This window comes from Sinocyclocheilus grahami, unplaced genomic scaffold, assembly GCF_001515645.1.
Source record: "Sinocyclocheilus grahami isolate Dianchi unplaced genomic scaffold, SAMN03320097.WGS_v1.1 scaffold301.1, whole genome shotgun sequence".
Taxonomy (NCBI): domain Eukaryota; kingdom Metazoa; phylum Chordata; class Actinopteri; order Cypriniformes; family Cyprinidae; genus Sinocyclocheilus; species Sinocyclocheilus grahami.
In genome coordinates, this window is record NW_015505480.1 from 730,431 (window position 1) to 751,591 (window position 21,161).

The 21,161-nt window shown below is 37.8% G+C and overlaps 2 protein-coding genes across 3 annotated transcripts in view; one reads left to right on the forward strand and one right to left on the reverse strand.

Moving 5' to 3' along the window:
• The window catches only part of armc2 (armadillo repeat containing 2), a 24,781-nt gene extending 12,891 nt beyond the window's left edge, over positions 1–11,890 (forward strand). The window contains exons 8-18 of the mRNA XM_016293289.1: positions 2,091–2,281; positions 2,946–3,048; positions 3,153–3,409; positions 4,708–4,853; positions 5,691–5,790; positions 7,261–7,543; positions 10,370–10,492; positions 10,581–10,692; positions 10,773–10,907; positions 10,999–11,138; positions 11,705–11,890. Coding sequence (XP_016148775.1) covers positions 2,091–2,281; positions 2,946–3,048; positions 3,153–3,409; positions 4,708–4,853; positions 5,691–5,790; positions 7,261–7,543; positions 10,370–10,492; positions 10,581–10,692; positions 10,773–10,907; positions 10,999–11,138; positions 11,705–11,844 — 1,730 coding nt within the window. The 3' untranslated portion in view covers positions 11,845–11,890. The remainder of the gene's footprint in view (positions 1–2,090; positions 2,282–2,945; positions 3,049–3,152; positions 3,410–4,707; positions 4,854–5,690; positions 5,791–7,260; positions 7,544–10,369; positions 10,493–10,580; positions 10,693–10,772; positions 10,908–10,998; positions 11,139–11,704) is intronic.
• A 219-nt stretch (positions 11,891–12,109) lies between these two features.
• sesn1 (sestrin 1) overlaps positions 12,110–21,161 on the reverse strand; it is a 52,826-nt gene continuing 43,774 nt past the window's right edge. Inside the window, exons 1-10 of one of the 2 annotated variants that reach the window (XM_016293288.1) lie at positions 18,473–18,897; positions 17,580–17,645; positions 17,181–17,381; positions 16,916–17,098; positions 15,883–16,113; positions 15,564–15,711; positions 15,368–15,480; positions 15,078–15,268; positions 14,832–14,976; positions 12,110–14,726 (exon numbers count right to left, since the gene is read on the reverse strand). In XM_016293288.1, the coding sequence (XP_016148774.1) occupies positions 14,640–14,726; positions 14,832–14,976; positions 15,078–15,268; positions 15,368–15,480; positions 15,564–15,711; positions 15,883–16,113; positions 16,916–17,098; positions 17,181–17,381; positions 17,580–17,645; positions 18,473–18,574 (1,467 nt within the window). In that variant the 5' untranslated portion in view covers positions 18,575–18,897 and the 3' untranslated portion in view covers positions 12,110–14,639. Of the gene's footprint in view, positions 14,727–14,831; positions 14,977–15,077; positions 15,269–15,367; positions 15,481–15,563; positions 15,712–15,882; positions 16,114–16,915; positions 17,099–17,180; positions 17,382–17,579; positions 17,646–18,472; positions 18,898–21,161 lie in introns of those variants that run through there. The other variant, XM_016293287.1, reaches the window with a different exon arrangement.

A 21,161-nucleotide genomic window follows, 5' to 3' on the forward strand; every position in this document is an offset into this window, starting at 1 on the left:
TCAAAGTCCACTTCAAAAGGAGATATTTTATTTAACAGAAATCACTTTTCAAAAACTACAACGAACGACTCGTTTGGACTACAACGCATATTTTCTGGGATTTGTGATATCACAAATACCGACGAATGTTACGAGACCTGGTTGAGCTGCACTAGAGAAGGCAACGAGTGTTATCACTATGTCGGAGACATTCTAGCTTTCCCAAGGGAGACGAACTTAGAGTGGTTACAATCATCCAGGTTTAAATCACGCTCAAATTGGTTTGATTTTGACACAATATTTACACTGAAGCTCGCAGGCGGCTATGGTAAGGGGCATGACATTTCCCGACCAGACGCCGAGTGGAGCCAATCACAACACACACTGGCCCAGCTAACCAATCACAACACACACTGGCCCAGCTAACCAATCACAGCACATTTCGTATTTCGGAAGGCGGGCCTTCATTTGATACAGGCACTATTCGAGCCGTTCATGCCAGACTGGGGAGAGAGGTGTTGTAATAATGTAAAATATGTGAAAAATAATGTGTTTTTCGAACAACCTAGTATGAGAGCCTGTTCTAGTACACCCCCCAAAACAAAATCAAGACTTTGTAAAAGAGCATAATAGGACCCCTTTAACGGTAAGGCTTTGTTTAGGGTGAAAAACCCTGATTTCAACCCTGAGCTCCAAAAACATATTTAATGGTTTATTTCAGGTTGATACCTGATGACTTTTCATTATCTTTTGTGAACATGGTTTTAACATAACCCTCCATGAAAAATGTTACATTACTTCTGTTTGGGCTCTTAGAAATATGAATATAATGCAATGTTGCTAAGATTTTCTGCAGCACACTCTTACAGTCTTCTTTATTATTTATGGAATCTTTGTAAATGATTTAAGAGAAATAACACAGTATGCAAAGATACAAATAGTCAATCCCCCCAAAAAACATGAGGGTTTTATTTTCCAATCACCCGGTTACAGTTTCTTCATGGTCCAAAACAGTTTCTTATTTTTTGCTATTACTAACATTAGCTTTAGAAAGATAGGCGCAGTTGTGGGGTTATTGGATTGTGCTTATGCAAGTTCATACTAAAGAGCTGCACTTTAGCACTTGAATGTGTCCCAGAGCGAAAGCAAATCTGCAGGGAGAAAGAAAAACACAATATCTGAATGCAGAGGAATAAAAACAAAGCTTATGTTGAGCTTGGCACAGTATAGACTAGAGCTTTGAAAGTCAAAGCACGTGGGGGAAAAGAACAGTGAAATGCAATCTAATAGCAGTAAATATTTAAGCACTTTCAAAATTCAATAGAAATTAATTTAAAAGATAAATATCAAATATTTATTGTGCCAAGAGCCTCTCCATTCATGCATGAAATACCATTCGTATTCTCCATGGCATCATCAGAGGGTGCCGTTGGGGAGAATGCCAACCATCTTGGAAACAGATTTGTTTTAGCAAAAAATGCAGCCTGTGACTTATCCCCTAAAGGCAAGTTAGATTCAGCAAGAATAAGGCATTGTCAGTCCACACAATGGTTAAAAAGCATGTAGAGATGGATAATTATTCCGCAAGCAACAGCTAGTCTAAGATGCAATGATGAAAAAATATTATTTATCAATTTTAATTGAGCCCAGGGGATTTTTAGAGATATTGATACTCTATTGAAGTCTAATCTAACTTAAAACTTAGTGACATACCATGTTGTTGTGCTCATAGTCGGTACATTTGGAAAGACAGTAAAGAGTTATTATATACAGTACGCACTAATGATGCATACCATACAAAGGGGGAATTTGCCCTGAAGGGCCATGTTAACTCTGTCAGTGGGTGTTGACGTGGGCCAAATGTCAGTGAAATGTCAGTGAGCCTACCCTGTGTACACATCAGTTCAGCTGAATGAAAGAGGCTGTGTACCCCACAGACTACTCTTCTTTCACTGTCCTTCACAGGGACAGTTGAAGGATGACAATGCTGCAATTAATACTGTGTGAGACATTCGGTTTAAAATGTGACCTTGACACTGTTACCTATTTTGTGCACTGGAACATACAGTATACTGATCAGGTTTTGTCTTTTTCAAAAACAACCCTTATAGGTGATGCCGTATCAGATGAGACTGTGGGAGAGCTGTGTAATGCATGCAGTGGTCTCCATGATGCGCTGACAGAGAGAGGCATGCTGGGAAGGCAGTTTAAAAAGAGGTCCTCCATCCTTAGAACACTCTTCAGGCTTATAGATGTGGGATCGGATCGACTTAACCTAACATTAGCCAAACTTATTCTGGCAGTGAGTATATAGACACACACACACACACACACAATATGTCTTGTATTAGGTTAAAAATTTGGGTACTTATTCTAATCGATTCAATAAAATTCACCTATAAAAATCTGGTAACCTTTAACAATAATACTTCTCGCACATTACAAAAATAAAAACAATTTTTACAACTGTATTTACCAACTATTTTTAAACTGAAAATTATTGTTGCAGTATTTTAACTTTTTTTTTTTTTTACATTTTTAAAAACATTTTAAGATTTTAAACAGAAGTGTGGAAAAGCACTTCTGTGTGCTTTACTGACAAAGTACATCAAAAAAGTTATTTTTTAGAGTCTGTGCAGCTGCATTTAACAATGAAATGTGTCAGACTTCACCGCAAACATAATTGCACATTCAATAATATCAATTTTGTTTGCACATTCCACAACACTTACTCATGCTGACATTTTGCAAGCATGTTCATGACCCTAAATGAGATAAAGTCACAACATTTCAAGAAAAACATTATAGTATTTTTGAAAACCCCAAAATTTAAATGGGCCAACTACATGATCATTTACAAGGTCTGATCTTAAACAGCCTCTACTTTGTAAGATAAGAGGAGCCTACTAGTATATGTAAAGTTTGAAATCAAGCAGTAGCCTTATTGCTTTTGTCTGTATTACAAGCTCAATGTGAGTGGAAACAACTTGCTGAACATCTGCAAACTCGTCTTCAAAATCAGCCGGAACGCTAGTAATGACGCCCTGTTCCTCAACGACGGCATCCTAGGTTGGACCTGATTGTGGCATTACTCACCAAGTTACTAAATTCAGTCAGTTATTATCTCCAGCATCAGCCCATTGTGTGTATGTGTGTCCACTGTCCACACACAGACTCCCTTCTGACTCTGCTCCACTGTGAGGATGTGTGGAGTAAAGGTGAAGCCGTGCTGTACTGTGTCGGCTCACTGAAGCTCCTCTCAGGGAACAGCGCCCTCTCCAGGCTGCTGCTTTCTAAAGGCTTCATCGGTGTATTGCTGCAGCTGTCAAAGAGACTGATGCATGGTCCATCTTCAACTTCAGCTAACATAACTTCTCACAGGTCAGAGGCAGAAGGTCAGCGTATCATCGCAGGACACACACTGGTACAGGTGAGTAATCGTTGATAGCTGCTTAGATTAGGCAGGAGTCAAGGTCAAGGTTGCTATATTGTTAGCTGTAACATGTTTTCAGTATGGCAATCATGTTCGCAAATACACATATACCCAGATACCCTAAAGCAAAGGAAATCACAGACAAACCTTTACAAATCTTAAAGGGATTGTTTATCTAAAAATTACCTGTTTGGCTTGCTTGCCTCTGTGGAACACAAAAACAGATATTTTAAAGAACGATTTTGGTTACCATTGACTTCCATTGTATGGAACAAGAAACACTTCTAAAAATGTCTTCTTTTATGTTCCACAGATGAAAGAAAGTCATTCAGGTTTGCAACAAAATAAAGGTGGATAAATTGTGACAGAATATTCATTTTTGGTTGAACTATCCCTTTAAATCGCAGAAAGGACTTTTCTGTGATGTATTATCATCTTTTTTCTTTTGTTGTCTCAAAACAAAAGATCCCATCGTGCATATATCCACAGTGACCGAGGTTATGTGCTTCCCCTATGTGCTGGAACAGTGCTTTGTGCAACACACACACGCACACTACCATAGATAAACAAATAGGTTTGCATTGCAAACACTGTAAATCTGTGTCTTGAAGACTTTAAAACAAGAGGAATTCAGCATGCTTGAACCCCACCCGGACGTTTCTCAGAACTCTGCTCTGGGAGCGAAAAGGAACAAAATATGAGCGTTTCATAAGGGTGGGGTTGCATGGGGTCGAATAAAAGGGCGGATTTTAATGTGCTTTTCCTCTGCTTTTGTTTTTGCTTTTGTCTGGGAGGATACCCTTTTCCCACTTCTCCGTGTCCATATTTGACTTCATATTCCTCCAGCACAAAGTACGTCTCACAGGAATGATTTAACTCTGCCCAAACAAACTTCCTGAACTCGGCATGCATGGTTTGATGTTCAGCGCCAATTGCCGTGCCACTCATTAATCTGTTGGCAGACGGAAATGAGGATTTTTATAAAAGTACGGCCCAATGGGCCAAGCAGCTCTAGCAGGCACCCTCCATGTACCCTAATTAGTGTCTTGTGCTCTTGATGGATAGATTTATGAGGCCACTTTAAAGACCTTCCGTTATTTCTTCTTGATTATAAGTGCTTCCTTTTTTATATGCATCTCTACCCATTAGGCAGTAGTACACACATGCACACCTGCAGCACAGTCCCTCATTCAAGCTCAATCGCCAAACACACATACTCGTACATTTCTTGTGTGTATGTGTGTGTTTTTCTCAAACACAGTTGCTCACAGTCTTGACCTCTTGACCCTATCTAGGTCACAGCAGCTTTGAGAAATATAGCTGACCAGTCAGAGTCTCGGCCTTCCTTCCTGTCCAACAAAGCATTCTCTACTCTTTGCTTAATTCTGGAGAACCACTGCAAAGACCTTGACATCTGCATTAATGTGGCCCGAATATTCAGGTGAGTCTGTCTGTCAGTTGTCATTGTGATATGTATGTGCATTCAAATGAAGTTAGTGTTTAGAATAGCGATTCTAAACCTTTTTAACTCCAAGGCCAATATGTTTTCAAGTGGATTTTTTAAATACTTTTTACCTAATATATGAATTTTATAGAGCTTGACATAGCTATAAAAACATATATATATTCTAAAAGTGCTGATAGAGTTATAAGATTTATTAATTAATTACATTACTTTTCCTGGCATAGAAATCACATTTGGATAGGAGTACCTCATATTAATGACTGTGGAAGTTAAAATAATTAAATTAAGGATAAATATAAGTGTAAATATAAGTAAAAAAATATGTATAAATATACATTTTGTTTTAAATACAACAATACAAATAATTTAGATGGCTTTACTTTTGTTACATTAAAGTATTCCATTTATGAAATATCATACATCAGTATCATATATAAATATTAGATTTTTATAAATGAAACACCGTATGTGTATGTCTCATCACATCATTTACGTATTAAAAACAGCTTTAAAAAAAATTGAAATTAAATGAGAAATATCTTGATTTTTAGTAATTGTAATGTTTTATTACAAATTATTTGAAGTAATCCGGAGTTCCCCTTAGCAGTTTTCTTAGGCCCTGTAATTGGCCCCGGCCCCCTAAATGAGAACCACTGGTTAAAAACTTTGTAATGCATGCTGTAAAATGCATTTTAAATATCCGCCAACTGAGGTAAGTTCTAATTTTAGTTTGAGGAATTGAGCTTTTTGATTAATGTTGATAAAGTTGTACCATGTCATGTGTGTGAATATGCTTGTGTGTTCGGTCTTCAGCAAGCTGTCCACCTACACTGAATGCTGTCATGCACTAGCTGAGACACCACGTTGCTGCGGCCTATTTTTGGACCTGCTAAGCAAACACGGCAGGAAACAGGTGAATTTGGCCCAAGTATATGTACACTGTCCACACACGCTCAGACATATGCTCAAACAAGCATACACACACATGTAAGCATATAGGCTGCATGTTCCGCTTTCTGCTCTTAAGTGAAACTTGAGCAGTGGTCTATGAAGGTGTGTGTGTTTTTCTGTACAGACAGTTCAGATGTTCTTCTCTCTCTTTCCTTCTGGCACTAAGAGTAATGAGATCATGTGCTCCCAAACTCATAAAGAATAAACAGTTCACTGTGTACTAGGTATCATAAGCACAGTTCCACATACACCCTGTGCCTCACATAGGGACATACTGTCATCTGGCAGAGGTCTCTCTCTGCACCCCACTTTTTCATACATTCTAAAAGAAAACAAAGGAGTTCTTGAAAATCAGTTTAAACCATCTGACAAAATAAAGTTAACCAAAGACTGCTAGATTCACAGGAGTTTCAAGTGATTTTTTGCATGGGTTTAGTGGACCATCAAATTGCTAAACATCAGGCCTGTAAATCTTTAATCCTGATTTATCTCACAATTTGTTTAGAGTTAACATTAAATTTCTTTTAGTAAATAATAGGTCTGTGTGTAATTATTAGTATTTGTTTGTGTGCAGTATATTTAATGTAAATGTATGCAACTTGTGCTTTATGGAGAAAAAAAAACAGTTTACACATTTCTCAAACTGCTTCAGAACACACAATGATAATTCAATAATGAGAATCTTCCCCAAATTTTATGGTACATATTTTAGACATGTATGCTGCTGATCTGCAGTCCTAGTGTTTGCATAGTTATTTAAATATAAGCATAGAAATACATATATAGTACGCTATGGAGTGTTACGTTTTTGAAAAAGAAAAACGTTTTACAAATAAAGTACTTAAAATATATAAATATAAAATATAAATTATATAATATAAAATAAGTATAAACTTTAGTAGTATATATCAGGACAGACAACTATCACAAAAAAAACACAGCTGTGGATCTTTCAGGTAACAACACAGTATTACGAAGTATATGTAAACTTGAATGGGGTCATTTTTATAAATTCAACTATTATTTTCGCTTGTGGGCTTTTATGTGAAATATCTTATTCAGATCAGTACTAAATAAACAATAACATGCATTTTGTATGATCCCTCTTATTTTGGTAAAAGAATTAACATTTAGCAGATTCTGCAAAGTGTACATTTTGGACTTCGACTGTGTGTGTGTGTATATATATATATATATATATATATATATATATAATATATATATATATATATAATATGATATTCCACCTGGCAAAGAATCTAAATTACTGTAAAGTGGGATAGATAGATGTAATCATTTATCCATTAATGCCAAATAAGTCAAATTGAAAAAATGTGTTAATATATGTATATGAATATTAAATGTTATATTGCATGTATTGTCTTAGACCTACTAGTAAACACACTTGCCCTCTGTCTTTTTGTATGTGCAGGATCTAGTAGTGCGTCTCCTGTTCACACTAGGAAATCTGACAGCCAAGAGCACTGAAGCCAGAGAGAGAGTCTATGAGGAGGAAGGCGGGATAGATGTCCTCTTAGATCTTTTTCAGGTCTACCAGGAAACACCATCGCCCCCTAAGCAATGCCATGCCCCTGAGAGAGAGGACGTCCTGGTCAAACTGATCCGACTGCTTGCCAACCTGGCCATCCATCCCACCGTGGGCACGGCACTGGCTGCCAACACACTGTGTGTACAGCTGCTGCTGGAAGTGCTGGGTACAAAACATAATCATGAAATATACGCACACTCCTCTAAGTGGTTAATTAGTTTATAGTTCATTCAACAACAACAACAAAAAAGTGTTTACAGAAAACCCACTGGGAACGTACTTCACAGATACTGTAGTGCATTCACTCATGCATTGTCACTCTCAAAGCACGTGATAAATGCTTAGCAGAAGCGATGTGACTTTAAACACATAGCAACACAGATGTTTCGTTTACTTCCTTGAACTTGAATGAATGTGCAAGTTGGTTGCTCTGCACAGTACAATCACATGCTGTTCTCTCCACGTCAGTTATTGGCATAGGCCCTCAAGTTGCTGCATCCTCTCCAATGACGAGAAGAGCCAGAATGTAAACTGCATGTTTTTATTATGCATAGCTCTTTTTTTGTGCAGCCTGATGTTCTCAGAGATGTTGCACTGTGGTTTGATGGTGATGGATGGAAGCTCGGTTTTGGTTCTGCATGTGAACGTTTCAGAAGCAGGCATGTTAGTGTGAAGAGGTGGTTATGCATTTCCCTTCTGAAATAGAGAAAGAGATTTGTGTCCTGTGGAAATATACATCCCGTGTCATTTTTAGAATGTGAGAAATAATATTAAAACTTTCTGCTCGATTCCTGCAGTTAGAAATGAGAGGATGCTGTAGTTTTTAGAACCGTAATGTGGACAGTTAGAGAGGAAATGGGTGGGAGATTTATTGTTTCTCGCTTATCTACCTTATGTCTGGTACATTAAAATGACATCCTGTTATGATGAAAATAAAAATCGAGAAGGAAAAAGAAACTGAGAAATCAAGGGTAACAATGACAGAGCATGCACCACAACAAAAGGTGTTTCGAAACGAACACACGCTTTGCAGCGTGATGCACAAACACTGACAGAGCAAACCGCACTTCGAACGGGAAATACAGGATCTTATTACAGTCACACGCGCTGGCAGATTCTGACTACCTCAATTTCGGATTTATCGTGAAGTACTGACACTAAAATTCACACAAATGGTTTTGAAACTTAAGGAGGAAGTGACACCTGATTAGCGCTCTGTGAGATCTAATCTTCAGTACCAAGAATTGAACCATCTTGGAGCTGCTGTACTATAACTTGTCTAGACAGGTGAATGTGAAATAAAGTATTCGGCACAGTAGTTTGCCCTATAATGGGGTGTAAATAAAACTATTCATAGTAGTTACTGTCTGTTTTTGCTCCGATAACTAGATAAAGTTAAAACAAAGCCACAACGGATTCGCTGCAACAATTTGTTTTTTGAACAAATTGGTTGAATGATTCAATGACTCGTTCAGGCAGTTCTTCTAGTTTCGTTTCTGATTGAACAAATCATTTGAATTGATAGTTCAATGACTCACTCATAAAGACGGTCATTTGTCGCCACCTATATATATCCTGCAGAATAGCTACAAAAGCAGACAAGTAAACCCATACGAAAACGAATCATGGTTTTACAACAAATAAAACAAAAAAAAACAATTATTGTAGTTAAACCATAGTGTCACGAATCCGGTCTATGAACTTTCAATTCACTCACCACCAGAGGTCACCCTTCCATTACATTGATTCTCGCACTACACAAACTGTTGCATGTCATCCCGGACTACATATCCCATCATCCATTGCACTGATTGCACACAGCTGTAACCAATCACACATTCACTATATAACACTCACTCTGATCCCTTTCAAACTGCTGAGTATTGTTTAGCGCATATCACTCACCTAGCGATAGCTACTCTATGGAGCAAGTTCTAGTTTTCATTGTTTAGTCTTACTCTTGCCTTGCCTGTTTTCTCGTGTTCTGATTCCTGCCTGTGTTTCTCGGATTGCCCTTTTGTCTGGCCGTTCGGACTCTGTTTGCTCCTGCCTGGACTATTGCTCGTGTTATTGGATTTCCCTTCTTGTCAAGCCCTCTGGAGAACGTTTGCTGCCGACTGATTCGCGCCCGTTTTGGATTACTCTTCATCTTGCCCTCATATACCTGTTTGCCATTGTCTGAACCTTGCCTGTTTTATGACCACGCCTTTAAATAAAAGCTTTGCAGATGGATCCGCACGTCTCTAGTCTCGTCGGCTCCGTGACACATAGTAACCACAAATTAACCATTTTTTGCTACATTAACCATAGTTTAACCATGGTGGTTGTAGTAAAACTGTGGTTATACAAATGGTAATCAATCCGCTAAAACAAACAAACATGGTTGTTAAAATGGCTGTTGTTAAAATATTGTATTAATTAATTCAAAATAAAACTCTAAAAGCCAAACAATTTGTTTTAAATTCTATATGTGAATTTAGGCATCACACCATTATATTGCACAGTAGAAAAATCAATATTCATTTTTAGATGATTATATGTATATGTACTACAATTATATGTTTTATTAACATTTTATTAATGTTTTTATTTTATATTGTCCGCTTTCATTTTTAATTTACTTAAAGTTCTAGCCTTGGTGTTTATCTCGTCTTTTTTTAAATGTCAAATTTTTTATTTCAGTTTTAGTAATTTTAGTACAGTTATTTTAGTTCAAGATAAAATAAATGAAAACGTGTTGTCAACTAGCTTTTTTTTAGTTAACTATAATAACCATGTTTGAAATTTGTTAGATATAACAATGTTATGAAATTCTTAGTGCTTTCAATTAATAGAGTTGCTCTATTAATTAGATGTTAGATGAGGGCAAATGTAGTCCAGATCAAGGAAATAAACAAGTACAATGAATTAGTCTACTCATATTTATAATGCATCCCAATTCTATTATTTATGCCATTCTGTGACGTTTTCTGTCTTTGTCATTGTCTCTCAGAGTGCAGGTGTGTGCAGGAGAGTGAAGAGTTAGTGATTAATGCTGTGGCCACCATCAACAACCTGTCTTTCTACCAAGGCGAGAGCTCAGTGGTCCGTTCCCAGCACACACACATCTCACAGTGTAAGACGAGTGTGTGTGTGCCTGTATGTTGCATCTGTCTTGGTCCTTCAGTAATGTCCCCCTCCTGCCTGTCCTTCTGTCATTGCAGTGCTACTAAAACTCTTGCTGAGCTCCAGTATGGATGCTGTTTTGGAGGCCACACGCGTGTTTGGAAATCTGTCGCAGATCAAAGACATGAGACACTTCATCATGCAGCACAAAGGAGTGAGACACTCTCTCTGACACTTTTTCTCTCTCCAAACCCCCAGTGGCTGACGTTTGTGTTGATCTTTTGTGTCTCAGTGGAGCAGTATGTGGTAACCCTCCTGGACTCCAAGACCCCTGATGTGTGTTTCTCTGCATGTGGAGTTCTCATCAACCTATCTGCAGATCCAGAAAACAGGGCCATGCTGAGGGCCACGGGAACCATTCAGAAGTAACTCGCCTCTCTCTTGAGTGTGCTTTCAACTTGTAAGTGTACTGTAATATGTATTTAGTACTATGCATTCTCTCTCTCCATAATGCAGGCTTATTGACTGTCTGCGTGACTTCGGGCCTCAGGACTGGCATTTGGCTGCTGTGGTGTGTCAGACTCTGTGGAACTGCTCTTTAGATGGAGAGCTGCAACACACTCAAGAGCTGTTGGAGATCTTGCGGCTCTACACTGGTACATAAACACACAAGCATCAGGACTGGCATTATAGTATGCTAATTTGGTAGAATGAATTACAAAAAAGTGATCAAAGTAATTGCTTGCAACAGTCAAAGATATTGAAATAATGCATGTGTACATGGAAAATAATTTAAATAACAAATTTCACTAATTAATAAAATAGATCTATAATATACATTATATTGTATTATATTATATTAATACAAATATTTACATATATATTTAAAGTTATATATACACACAGACATGCATATTATATGTGTGTGTGTGTGTAAATATTTGTATTAATAATATAAAGTAATATAATGTAATGTGTATTATAATTCTATTTTATTAATGACATTTGTTATATATATATATATATATATATATATATATATATAGTAAAATACATATGTATACATTATAATACATTATTAATTATTATTTATTTAAATTATATGAATTCAGTTGACAGCAAGTTTGGTATGTACAAATATGACTAAGAAATCACTTTTGGTCAAATGGTTAAAATTTTTGTATGAACATAATGTAGACATTTTGTCCTGTGTTTTGGACAGACAGAGGAGCTTTGCAGTGGTCTTCTGATGATGGAGTCAGACAGGTTCAGGAAGCATGCTGGGAGCTGCTCTTTTTGCCTGTAGCTGAGAGGCTTAGACAGTGTTTTTATATTGAAGACACTACTGGCATCATTCCGTAAGCTCCACTGACACACTTCTCCTCTCCAGATGTCACGCTTGTCTGTGTGTATACAGTGGGTACGGAAAGTATTCAGACCCCCTTAAATTTTTCACTCTTTGTTATATTGCAGCCATTTGCTAAAATCATTTAAGTTAATTTTTTTTCCGCATGTACTGTATGTACACCTACAAGCTGAGGAATGAGTCGGTGTGTATATTGCACTTTAATACAATGTCACTTTTGATATTGTGAACATAGGGAATTTGTCAATTATGACCAACACATTTTTAAAATAAAATAGTTCAAATGTTTATTACACAACCTTATGCTGCTGTATAGGAGAAAGCATGAATTGTGTCGGACAGAAGGCAAGCCTATGTTCATAAACACCAAACTAATGTACATGCAAAGATCACTCAACAGCATCTCCGTGATCTCAAAGATTTTATTTAACAGACACTTCCAGAAAAGTCTGTAAGGAACACAGAATAGAAACATTGTCATACTTCCTTAATACAATCACATCAAACTGATATATTATGGCACTGGCTTCCCTCCTTTTAACAGGTTACACTTCACAGCTACAATCTATACATTAATATGAAGTTTACAAAGCTGCCCTAGAGGTCATTTACATACATGCTTAAAACCAATGACCAAAATTGGATTGTGAAGTTTATTCAAATCACTCTTTACTGCGATTTAACGTTTTCCTCTGTCTCCATCATGTGAAGTCTGAAGCGGTTTAACAGGGATTTTTTTCAGATATTTTATTAAGAGGGGAACCCAACTTCTCGCATTATTCTTTTAAAATGAGCATCAATTAGCCTACGGTGATTTCCATTTAATAGCCAATTACTGGCACTAAATGACCACCAGCCTCATAACCACAAACAGGGAAAATTTCCTTATGGTTCCCAGGTCAACAATGTTTCTTTCTTTAATCCTCACTGTAAGAGGACGAATTGCCGCGTTCAACGTTGTGTTTAAATCATTAGTGCACAGCAGGGGATGCTTTTCTATAGGCCTGTAGTGTCTGTGCTGATATATCACTTTGCTACAAGGGTCTCTGCTGGTGGGTGGAAGTTCATGGACATAAAACATTGATTATGTGACCTAAAGCTATATAAATGATATCTTAAAGTGTGTTATTGTTAATTAGCACAAATATAACCGTCAGTTCTCGTGGTATAAGGTGCTTGGACTGTTAAAATCTTATTTAATACTGAATGTTTGGTGTAATGCATCATCCTAATGTGTACTTTTTGGGAAGAAAACAGAAAGTTTGATTAAATTACAAATGATACAACCAGTGAAATACCATGTTTTATTTTTTTAAACAAATTATTTCTTAAAAAATTGTCAGTAACTGACATCAGTCGCTCAAGTCTGACTTAAAACCTCCTCATATCCATCTCCAAAAGAAAAAGTACCATCCCTCTAGTCCTGCCATCATCAGAATGCAGTACTTAACTGGTTTAGTAAACAAAAAGACAGCAGAGAATCCACTCCGCTTGATAAGAAAACACATGCGCACACACACACACACTCAAAACAAAACGGTTTAGTTACACTGGTTAAAGTTCTGATACTGAGAACAAGCATGGTTTAACCCCACAAGCGTGCGGGTCGCCTGGTTCAGCGTCTAGCTCTGGACAGACTGTAGCGCATGACAGGCAGCCACGTAAGACAAAGTTCTGCTCACTAGACAGCACTTAGATATTTATGGATAAATAACAGGAGTTATTTAGTAATAATAAACCCCAAAATAATGGCCGTGCATTCAAAGGAAGACAGATAAGGCAGATGGATCAGAGCAACAGGAAGCACATCACAAAAGGAAGACCTTTCTGCTTTGAAAGTCACTAACACAGATAAAAAAAGATAGAAAATGGTCATCAAAAAAAAATGGCTACATAAAAGCTGAAGCTTAACATGGTTTAAAAAAGTGCTTTGATATTTTTAATGTGTGAAACCCCAAAAAGAGCCTATGTTTGGATTTTTTTTCTCTATTCCCCCAATAGCATTCACACATTGGAAATGTCACAATGAAACAAAGTGGTGTCTTACAGTAAACTCTAACAAGGGCTCAGACAGCTATTACTTTTGAATTGCGCTCTCTCACTCACACTAACACAATCGTTCCTGGATTAGCTTATATAAATGGGTGATGGTTTGGGTGTCTTGAGGCCTCTCAATTGAGAAAAGCAGCATGAACAGACGGCACCTCAGCATCTGTTGCCAGTGCTGCGCATGACTAGGCACGCGTTTATGTAAAATCAGTAATGCTTCTATCTCTAGCCACTGCTGAACAAAAAATAAAAACAATATGGAAAAAAAACACTAGTAGATAGTCATGTTAGTGCAGTCTTTCTGCACAGGCGCTGGAGTTGCCATTTGTGTGTGTGTGTGTTTTTTAAAATCTCATCTCACAAAAAGAAGATATGATTATATGGCATCTTATCACAGATGCATTTGAAATACTAAAGGAGGTCTGGCCTCCAGAAGCTCGCAGTCTCAGCTTGTCCTCTTACACACTAGAGGGATTCTGCTCAGATGGCCCCACTCCCCCCAGTGGCCAGTTTTGGCACCGCAGGCTGAGCAGCCACACAAGTGATTCAGCAAGTAGGTTCAGTTGACAGTTGTTTTTTTTTTCCTTCTTTTAACAAAACAACCTTGTCATCGCCCTCCGCCGCCCGTTCTTCTTCTTCCTCAGTTTTATTTTTTCCATTTTTTTGTCATTTTTAAGTTTATTCAAGTGTCCAACGTCAACAACAGTAAAAAAAAATTAAAAAGGTAGACAAGAACAGCACTTCATGTCATGTAGCGAGTGATAGCTCTCAGAGCGTAGAGCAGTTCTGCCTGCATGTGCGCTTCCATAAGAAGCAAATTAATGTGGACCTGAAAGACAAAATAAAAGAATCATTATTAACTTGTACTGGGATGATTTAACCTTCAGAAAGAACCTGTTGTCTGTTAATTTTTTTGGTCTGAAGTGCTTCTTACTTTCTCAGAGTGCTGGAACTGCCTCCAGAAGCTGTCGTACATCCTCTTGGTGATCTTCTCTGGAGTGCGCACCATAGTTTTGATGTAGACTTTAAAACTGCGGTCTAGCAGTTGGTTAATTTCTCCATAATCATAATCATCGTACCTGTCGTGTATTAGACAGAGAAAGAAATATACCTCAGCAATATGATTTAAATAACTAAATACAACTAATATCTATATAATATCTAAACAAATTTGACTTACCGAATCCCGAACATGCAGTGGATGTAGTTCCAGATGGCTCGACGAAGCATGGAAGTGTCCACACCCTGGTGTGTCGCCATTGTGTTGTACGTCAGATTGTACGCGATCTGGAACTTTTCATCCAGAAGCTGTCCAAAATCCGGATACAGCCGATTCACAAGGGAAAAGCCATGATCTTCCCAACTATAGTCCTGTCAAGGGCAGAAAATATCAGATTTTTGTTATTTTAGTCCTCCATTTTCTTTCGACTACCAATGGCAACAAGCAAGACAATGCGACTTTCTTCTCACCTGCACTCTGAGGGTGGGTACATGTTCTCCTCTTCTGTAAAAGTCCTTGTAGCCATAACTAGGGTCTTCGAAGTGTCGTGAAACATCTCTGGATGGTATACATTCCTCGTCCTCTGTTGATCAAACATGTTGTTTTAACAAAAGTCATCCTGGAATTGTTGTATGAAACAAACCTAAAAAAAAAAAATCCACTTACCAGAGGTGACCACCAGCATGCTCTCGGTCTTCTCCCTCTCAAAACGAGTGGCCATTTCCTCCTGACTGGCTTCCTCTTCGTCATGACATTCCTGGAGCTGCTTCATCTTCTCCATCAGCACTTCCACCTCACCAGACAACTCAGACACCTAAACACATGCATACAGGAATCTAGGTCATCACAAGTTTAATGTGCACTCTATGGTCAGGAATTTGAACCTTGCACTCCATGCATTCCACAGATCCCTTTTCAGGATGACTGGATGGAAGACTAGCAAATATTAGAAAATCTTCTTTGAATACATTTCCCTTTGTCTCACCTGCTGGTTCCCAAACATCTCCTCTAGGGCACCGTTGCCATTGGCAATGTCACAAACGCAGTAACCGCTGAGCGAGGGTGGCCTGAACGTATGTCCTCCATCTGTGTGGATGTCAGGGTTGATGCCGCAACCAAACGTAAAGGAGGCCAGAGAGTGATAGAGTGTGAGTAGCACCACAACATGGATCAGCTCGGCCAGTGACCAGCTGTGCTCCTCTGCCTTCAGTAGACGCTGTTAAAAAATGTTTTTATAAGGTTAAATGAAATGTAATAGTGTCCATAACAAAGAAAAGGAAAAAGATTTGAAAAGTCTAATTCTTAGAAATGTACTCTTGGTATTCAGGTGGTTTTGAAAAACATTTTCAAGAAAAGTTTACGTTTAATGACTCGTAACCATCAAGTAAAAAGTGATAGCATATTTTCCATTCACAGGGAATACATGTGAGTGCACACAACTTATTTACTGTTTTCAATTTTTTAAGGCAAGGACTTTTCTTTACAAATATGAATTATTCATTCATAAATATCCCAATTTTAGGGGGAATCACACATTTGACAAATATTTTCAAATATTAAAACATTAAGCTGTGAAGCATTTTTCCCCCAAAGGAATATTACATAAAACTATTAAATACAACTTTCTTTTCAAGAATTTCAATCTTTAATTAGACTTAAAAAAAAAAAGATATTATGATATTATTTCTACTTGACATTTTTCATATTAGGCACCCCAAATAATATCCAAACAAATATTTATTCAGAAATTAACATGCTTTTAATTTATGGAATTTAATCAACATGATTTTAATAAATTAACATACTTTTAATTCAATTTATGCTCATCAGAGAATAGGATCATTCAAATCACTGTATGTTAAATAAATGCGCAGATTTGCCACACAAAAAAAAACAATGCCATGTAAAAGGCACATATTATTGTCTCTAACAGCATTATAAAACTTCTTTGCGCTTGTTAGAGTTGCGTAACAGCTGTAGGTGAGTATCCATGTGTGACTGTGAGGTTGAAGTCATACCTCAATGTGTTCTTTGGTGAGCAGCCAGGGGCGATGGGCCAGGATCTTATTGAGCTCCCCAATAGCCTGCAGCTTCTGTGGGGCTTCTTCCAGACCATTCAACCACTTGGGATCCCCTCCGACCTGCAGGAAGTCATTCACGTGCAGGTTGACCAGATACGTGCACTGGTGCCTGGCAGCAGCCTGTTGAAGTCAAATGTGCATTTAGAAAAATCTATCAATGTGATTTTTGAGTTGAATATAAAAATACAGTCTGCAGTCTCACCATTATCCCTATGTAATGTCTGCAGTGCAAAGACAATGGACCGTCCATCTGAAGCAGGTAATGCTGTGTCTTAAGAAAGCTCTCCAGATACTGAGGATGGAACCCCATCACTAAGGAGATGTTGTCAAGGCGACCGAGCACTGCAAAGGCGTCCTCAAAAATCGACTGTATTCTTTCATCCAATTTACTGACTTGAAGTATCTGGGACAACAGGGGAATAAAGATGATGTAAACCTGGGGAATTCAGTACTGGTAAAATAGTTTCACTAGAGAATGTGATGAGAAACGCTTTTAAAGCCAAAAAAAGTGTGTGGGGGGTGGGTTCAATTTGTTGATTAAAATGGTTGGAGTAAGATTCATGCCAACTTTAAATCCAGCAGGGTTTATGTTAACACTAACCTCTTTCTCTGGTATGAATCTACTTGGTCCATTTCCCACCGGTCTGGGGATTCGCACTCCAACGTCCTAAAAAGTTCAAAACCAATAACATGATTACATGATCGACATACATGTCAAACCCCGAGAGAAGCACTTGGCATGAAACGGCGATTATTATATCGAAGAAATCCTGGCATCAGACTGAGAGCTCTTAAAAACAACATCCTTCCTCAGCTCAAATATCAATGGCTGGTTATAGAATTTTCTCTGCCATGGGCTAGAAAATAAATTCTTCATAATACATAACACAATACATAATGCAATCAGCAACAACAGTCAGACCTTGAACATCATTCATCTGTTATTGATACTATAGAAGCTGTCAAAGGCACAAAGAGAATGATTCAAAACAACCCAGATTCACTATGAACAAAAAGGTTGTCTGAGTTCGCAATATACCAGTGACATAATCATGCCAAAATAGCTGACTCAGACAGGAATATGCAAGCAATCCTTTAAAAATACATTATTGAATGCTATTAAACTTGACGCCGTGAGCAACTCAGTCTGTCCCCTTGCAGCAACATACATCAGTTCCGCACAATGGCAATCTTGCATATATGATTTTAGTGCGTTGCTTGAATAAAAAACAGCATTTAGACAATGTGACACTGACTTTAATACTGTCAGTCATTGATAAAAGACGAGCGTCTATTGATCCGATGACAGAAGACAAAAACAAGCCAGCAGTGTTCATGATGCAAGTACAAAGAACGGACTGCACTGCAGCAAACGGACTCAATAAACGGACAATATTTAAAATCAATGAAAAAAGTAGACTAACAAAACAGGTTAACTAAAGGCACATCTGTCATTAGATAAACTCGATGTCAAGCTCTTATCCGCTTTCTTACCTTTTTACTAAGCCGCTCGCACTGTGTGCAAATTTTGAACAAGTCTGTCATAGTGAGAGAGGAGCTTTCCATAGTTTCATTAGATGCCGATGCGTGCCTCATATTGCGCTTTTCTGCTTCTAAACAAAAAATGAGCGCGACTATCTTGTATTTGTTTTAGCTCCCGCTGTTCCTTGAGGCATTTGGTTACGTTACCCGTTCATATCAGCTGCTGAAGCTCCCGAACAGAACACCCACTCTTTCCTAGCCCTCTTGTGGTAAATAACAGGCTGTAAATATGACTGACGAGCCCAGTAGCCAATCGCGTTGCGAAAACAACCTACGTTGTCCAATCAACGCCAAAGAGGCGGGGTTAAAAGAGACTTAAAACGGTAATTCACAATACATACAATTCTGTCATCATTTATACACTAACGTCGTTGCAAACCCCTTTCATTATTGAAAAGAACATGTTAGGAAGAACGATAGCCATTTACTGGGATAAAAGATGCAATGAAATTGAATAGTGACCATCTCACGTTCTGCCTAACATTTCCTTTTGTTTCACACAAGAAAGTCGGTCTTGGAACAACATGAATGATAGCAAATGACAGAAATTACATTTTTTGGTGTGAACTAAACATTTAAAACGTTTTATTTATTTATTTATTTATATATATATATTTATTTAACTGATTTATATGGAAATTGTCTACGAATTGTTGAGCTGCTCTCAATGCACTTTCTTTGCTTTCTAATGTTGGTTAAGACTTAACAGACTTTTAACTCGGTCTTCCAATAAACCTATTTACATAATCATGATTTGTCTAGTCTATATAACATTGTTACCTCAAGCTGTTCCAACTGCCCGGTGAAAGGGACAGATTTAAGTAGCCTAAGCAAGTGGGAGGGGATGTTTTTCCTTGAGCAAATGCCAACTGCAGTAAACAAGCCCTGCAACGTGAATGAGGACGATGGCATGGACTACAGTGAAAAACAAGCCAAGATCAATTCCTGCCGTCAGCTTTATATGCCCCACAGGGAACATGTCAAGGCACCTAATAGATAAAGTGACGCTTTTGGCTCAGAGATTGATTATTTTCTAGGGGGAAAAAAAAAACCTTCTACAGGTGCCTTGGTTTTCAAACGACTAAACTAAGAAAAAGCAACTTGTCAAGATGACGCAATGCACTTTAGAATTTTGTTCATACAGTTGAGCTTCAATCTTGCCAACATATTGAATGATTCACAACTAACACATAATGCATAAAGCATAATGTCTTATATTTCCTTCTATATATTGAAATGCACTATTGTAGAATATATTGTGGAGTAATAAAGCCCAACCAACATGAATTAAAGTTCCCTTTCAGTCGGTCACTCTCGACGTCACGTCGGAGGACCGACGAAATTGGGATCTCGCTTAGAGGGACCAATCTACTTCGAGTGTAAACTAAACGAGCCAATGCACATTGGCATGCGATTATTGCATCCAGCTGCTGCTGATCACAGCCACGAGCAGAAGGCTGTCAAATAGTGTAGATTTGGCATTGCTCATGAGATGAAGAGTAGCTATTCAGCATGTTCATTGTGTCTGAAGGGACTGTCCTACATCGGGGGGGCTGAGGGGGTGTAAACAGACCAGAGCAGGAGTCAGCACTCTCTCTGGTGATAGGGGGTGGTTAACCTGGCTCACTGAGCCCTATGGCTCAGCAAACCTACAGAAGAGAATGGTCAGCGTTTGCCTTGCGCCCTCCTCCCCCAGGGCACCCTTTCCTCTCTTTATTAAAAGAGCCATAACTATTATCTTAGAACAGACTTCAGGTTTTACTGTACCCACACCATATCATAACACTGGGCTCAGCTGCTCAGTTGGTTATATCTATGGAAATAGACTACAAAAAAGTGGAAAGACTCCATTCACATGCAGAAACAAACCTAAAACACAACTAATAATAAAAGCTTTCAAAATGATAAGCATAAATCTTGCTTTTAGAGTCATTTTAAGTCCTTTTTCCAGTGTATTAATGAAGTCATTTAAGCATCACACAAGAGGAACATGTCCGGACATATGCATCTGATATACTTCTTAGAAGAATATACAAATGATCAAATTTCATTTTTTGTACCAGTAAAACACGTTAAACAAGGAAATGATAATTTAACAGTCTATTTTATTTCCATATTTTCTTCACTTTTATGAATTTTACTAAAACTAAAATATTTAGCTATATATACAGTGGCATGCGAAAGTTTGGGAACCCTTTGCAGAATCTGTGAAAATTTGAATAATTTTAACAAAATAAGAGAGATCATACAAAATGCATGTTATTTTTTATTTAGTACTGTCCTGAGTAAGATAGTTTACATAAAAGATGTTTACATTTAGTCCACAAGACAAAAATAGCTGCAATTATTAAAATAACCCCATTCAAAAGTTTGGGAACCCTTGGTTCTTAATACTGTGAGTGGTTACCGTGTGATCTATGACTTTTTTTTGTTTTGTAGGATGGTTGTTCATGAGTCCCTTGTTTGTTCAGAACAGTTAAACTGAGCACTGTTCTTCAGAAAAATCCTCTAGGTCCTGCAGATTCTTCAGTTTTCCAGCATCTTTTGCATATTTGATCCCTTTCCAGCAGTGACTGTATGATTTTGATATACATCTTTTCACACTGAGGACAATTGAGGGACTCAAACACAACTATTAAAA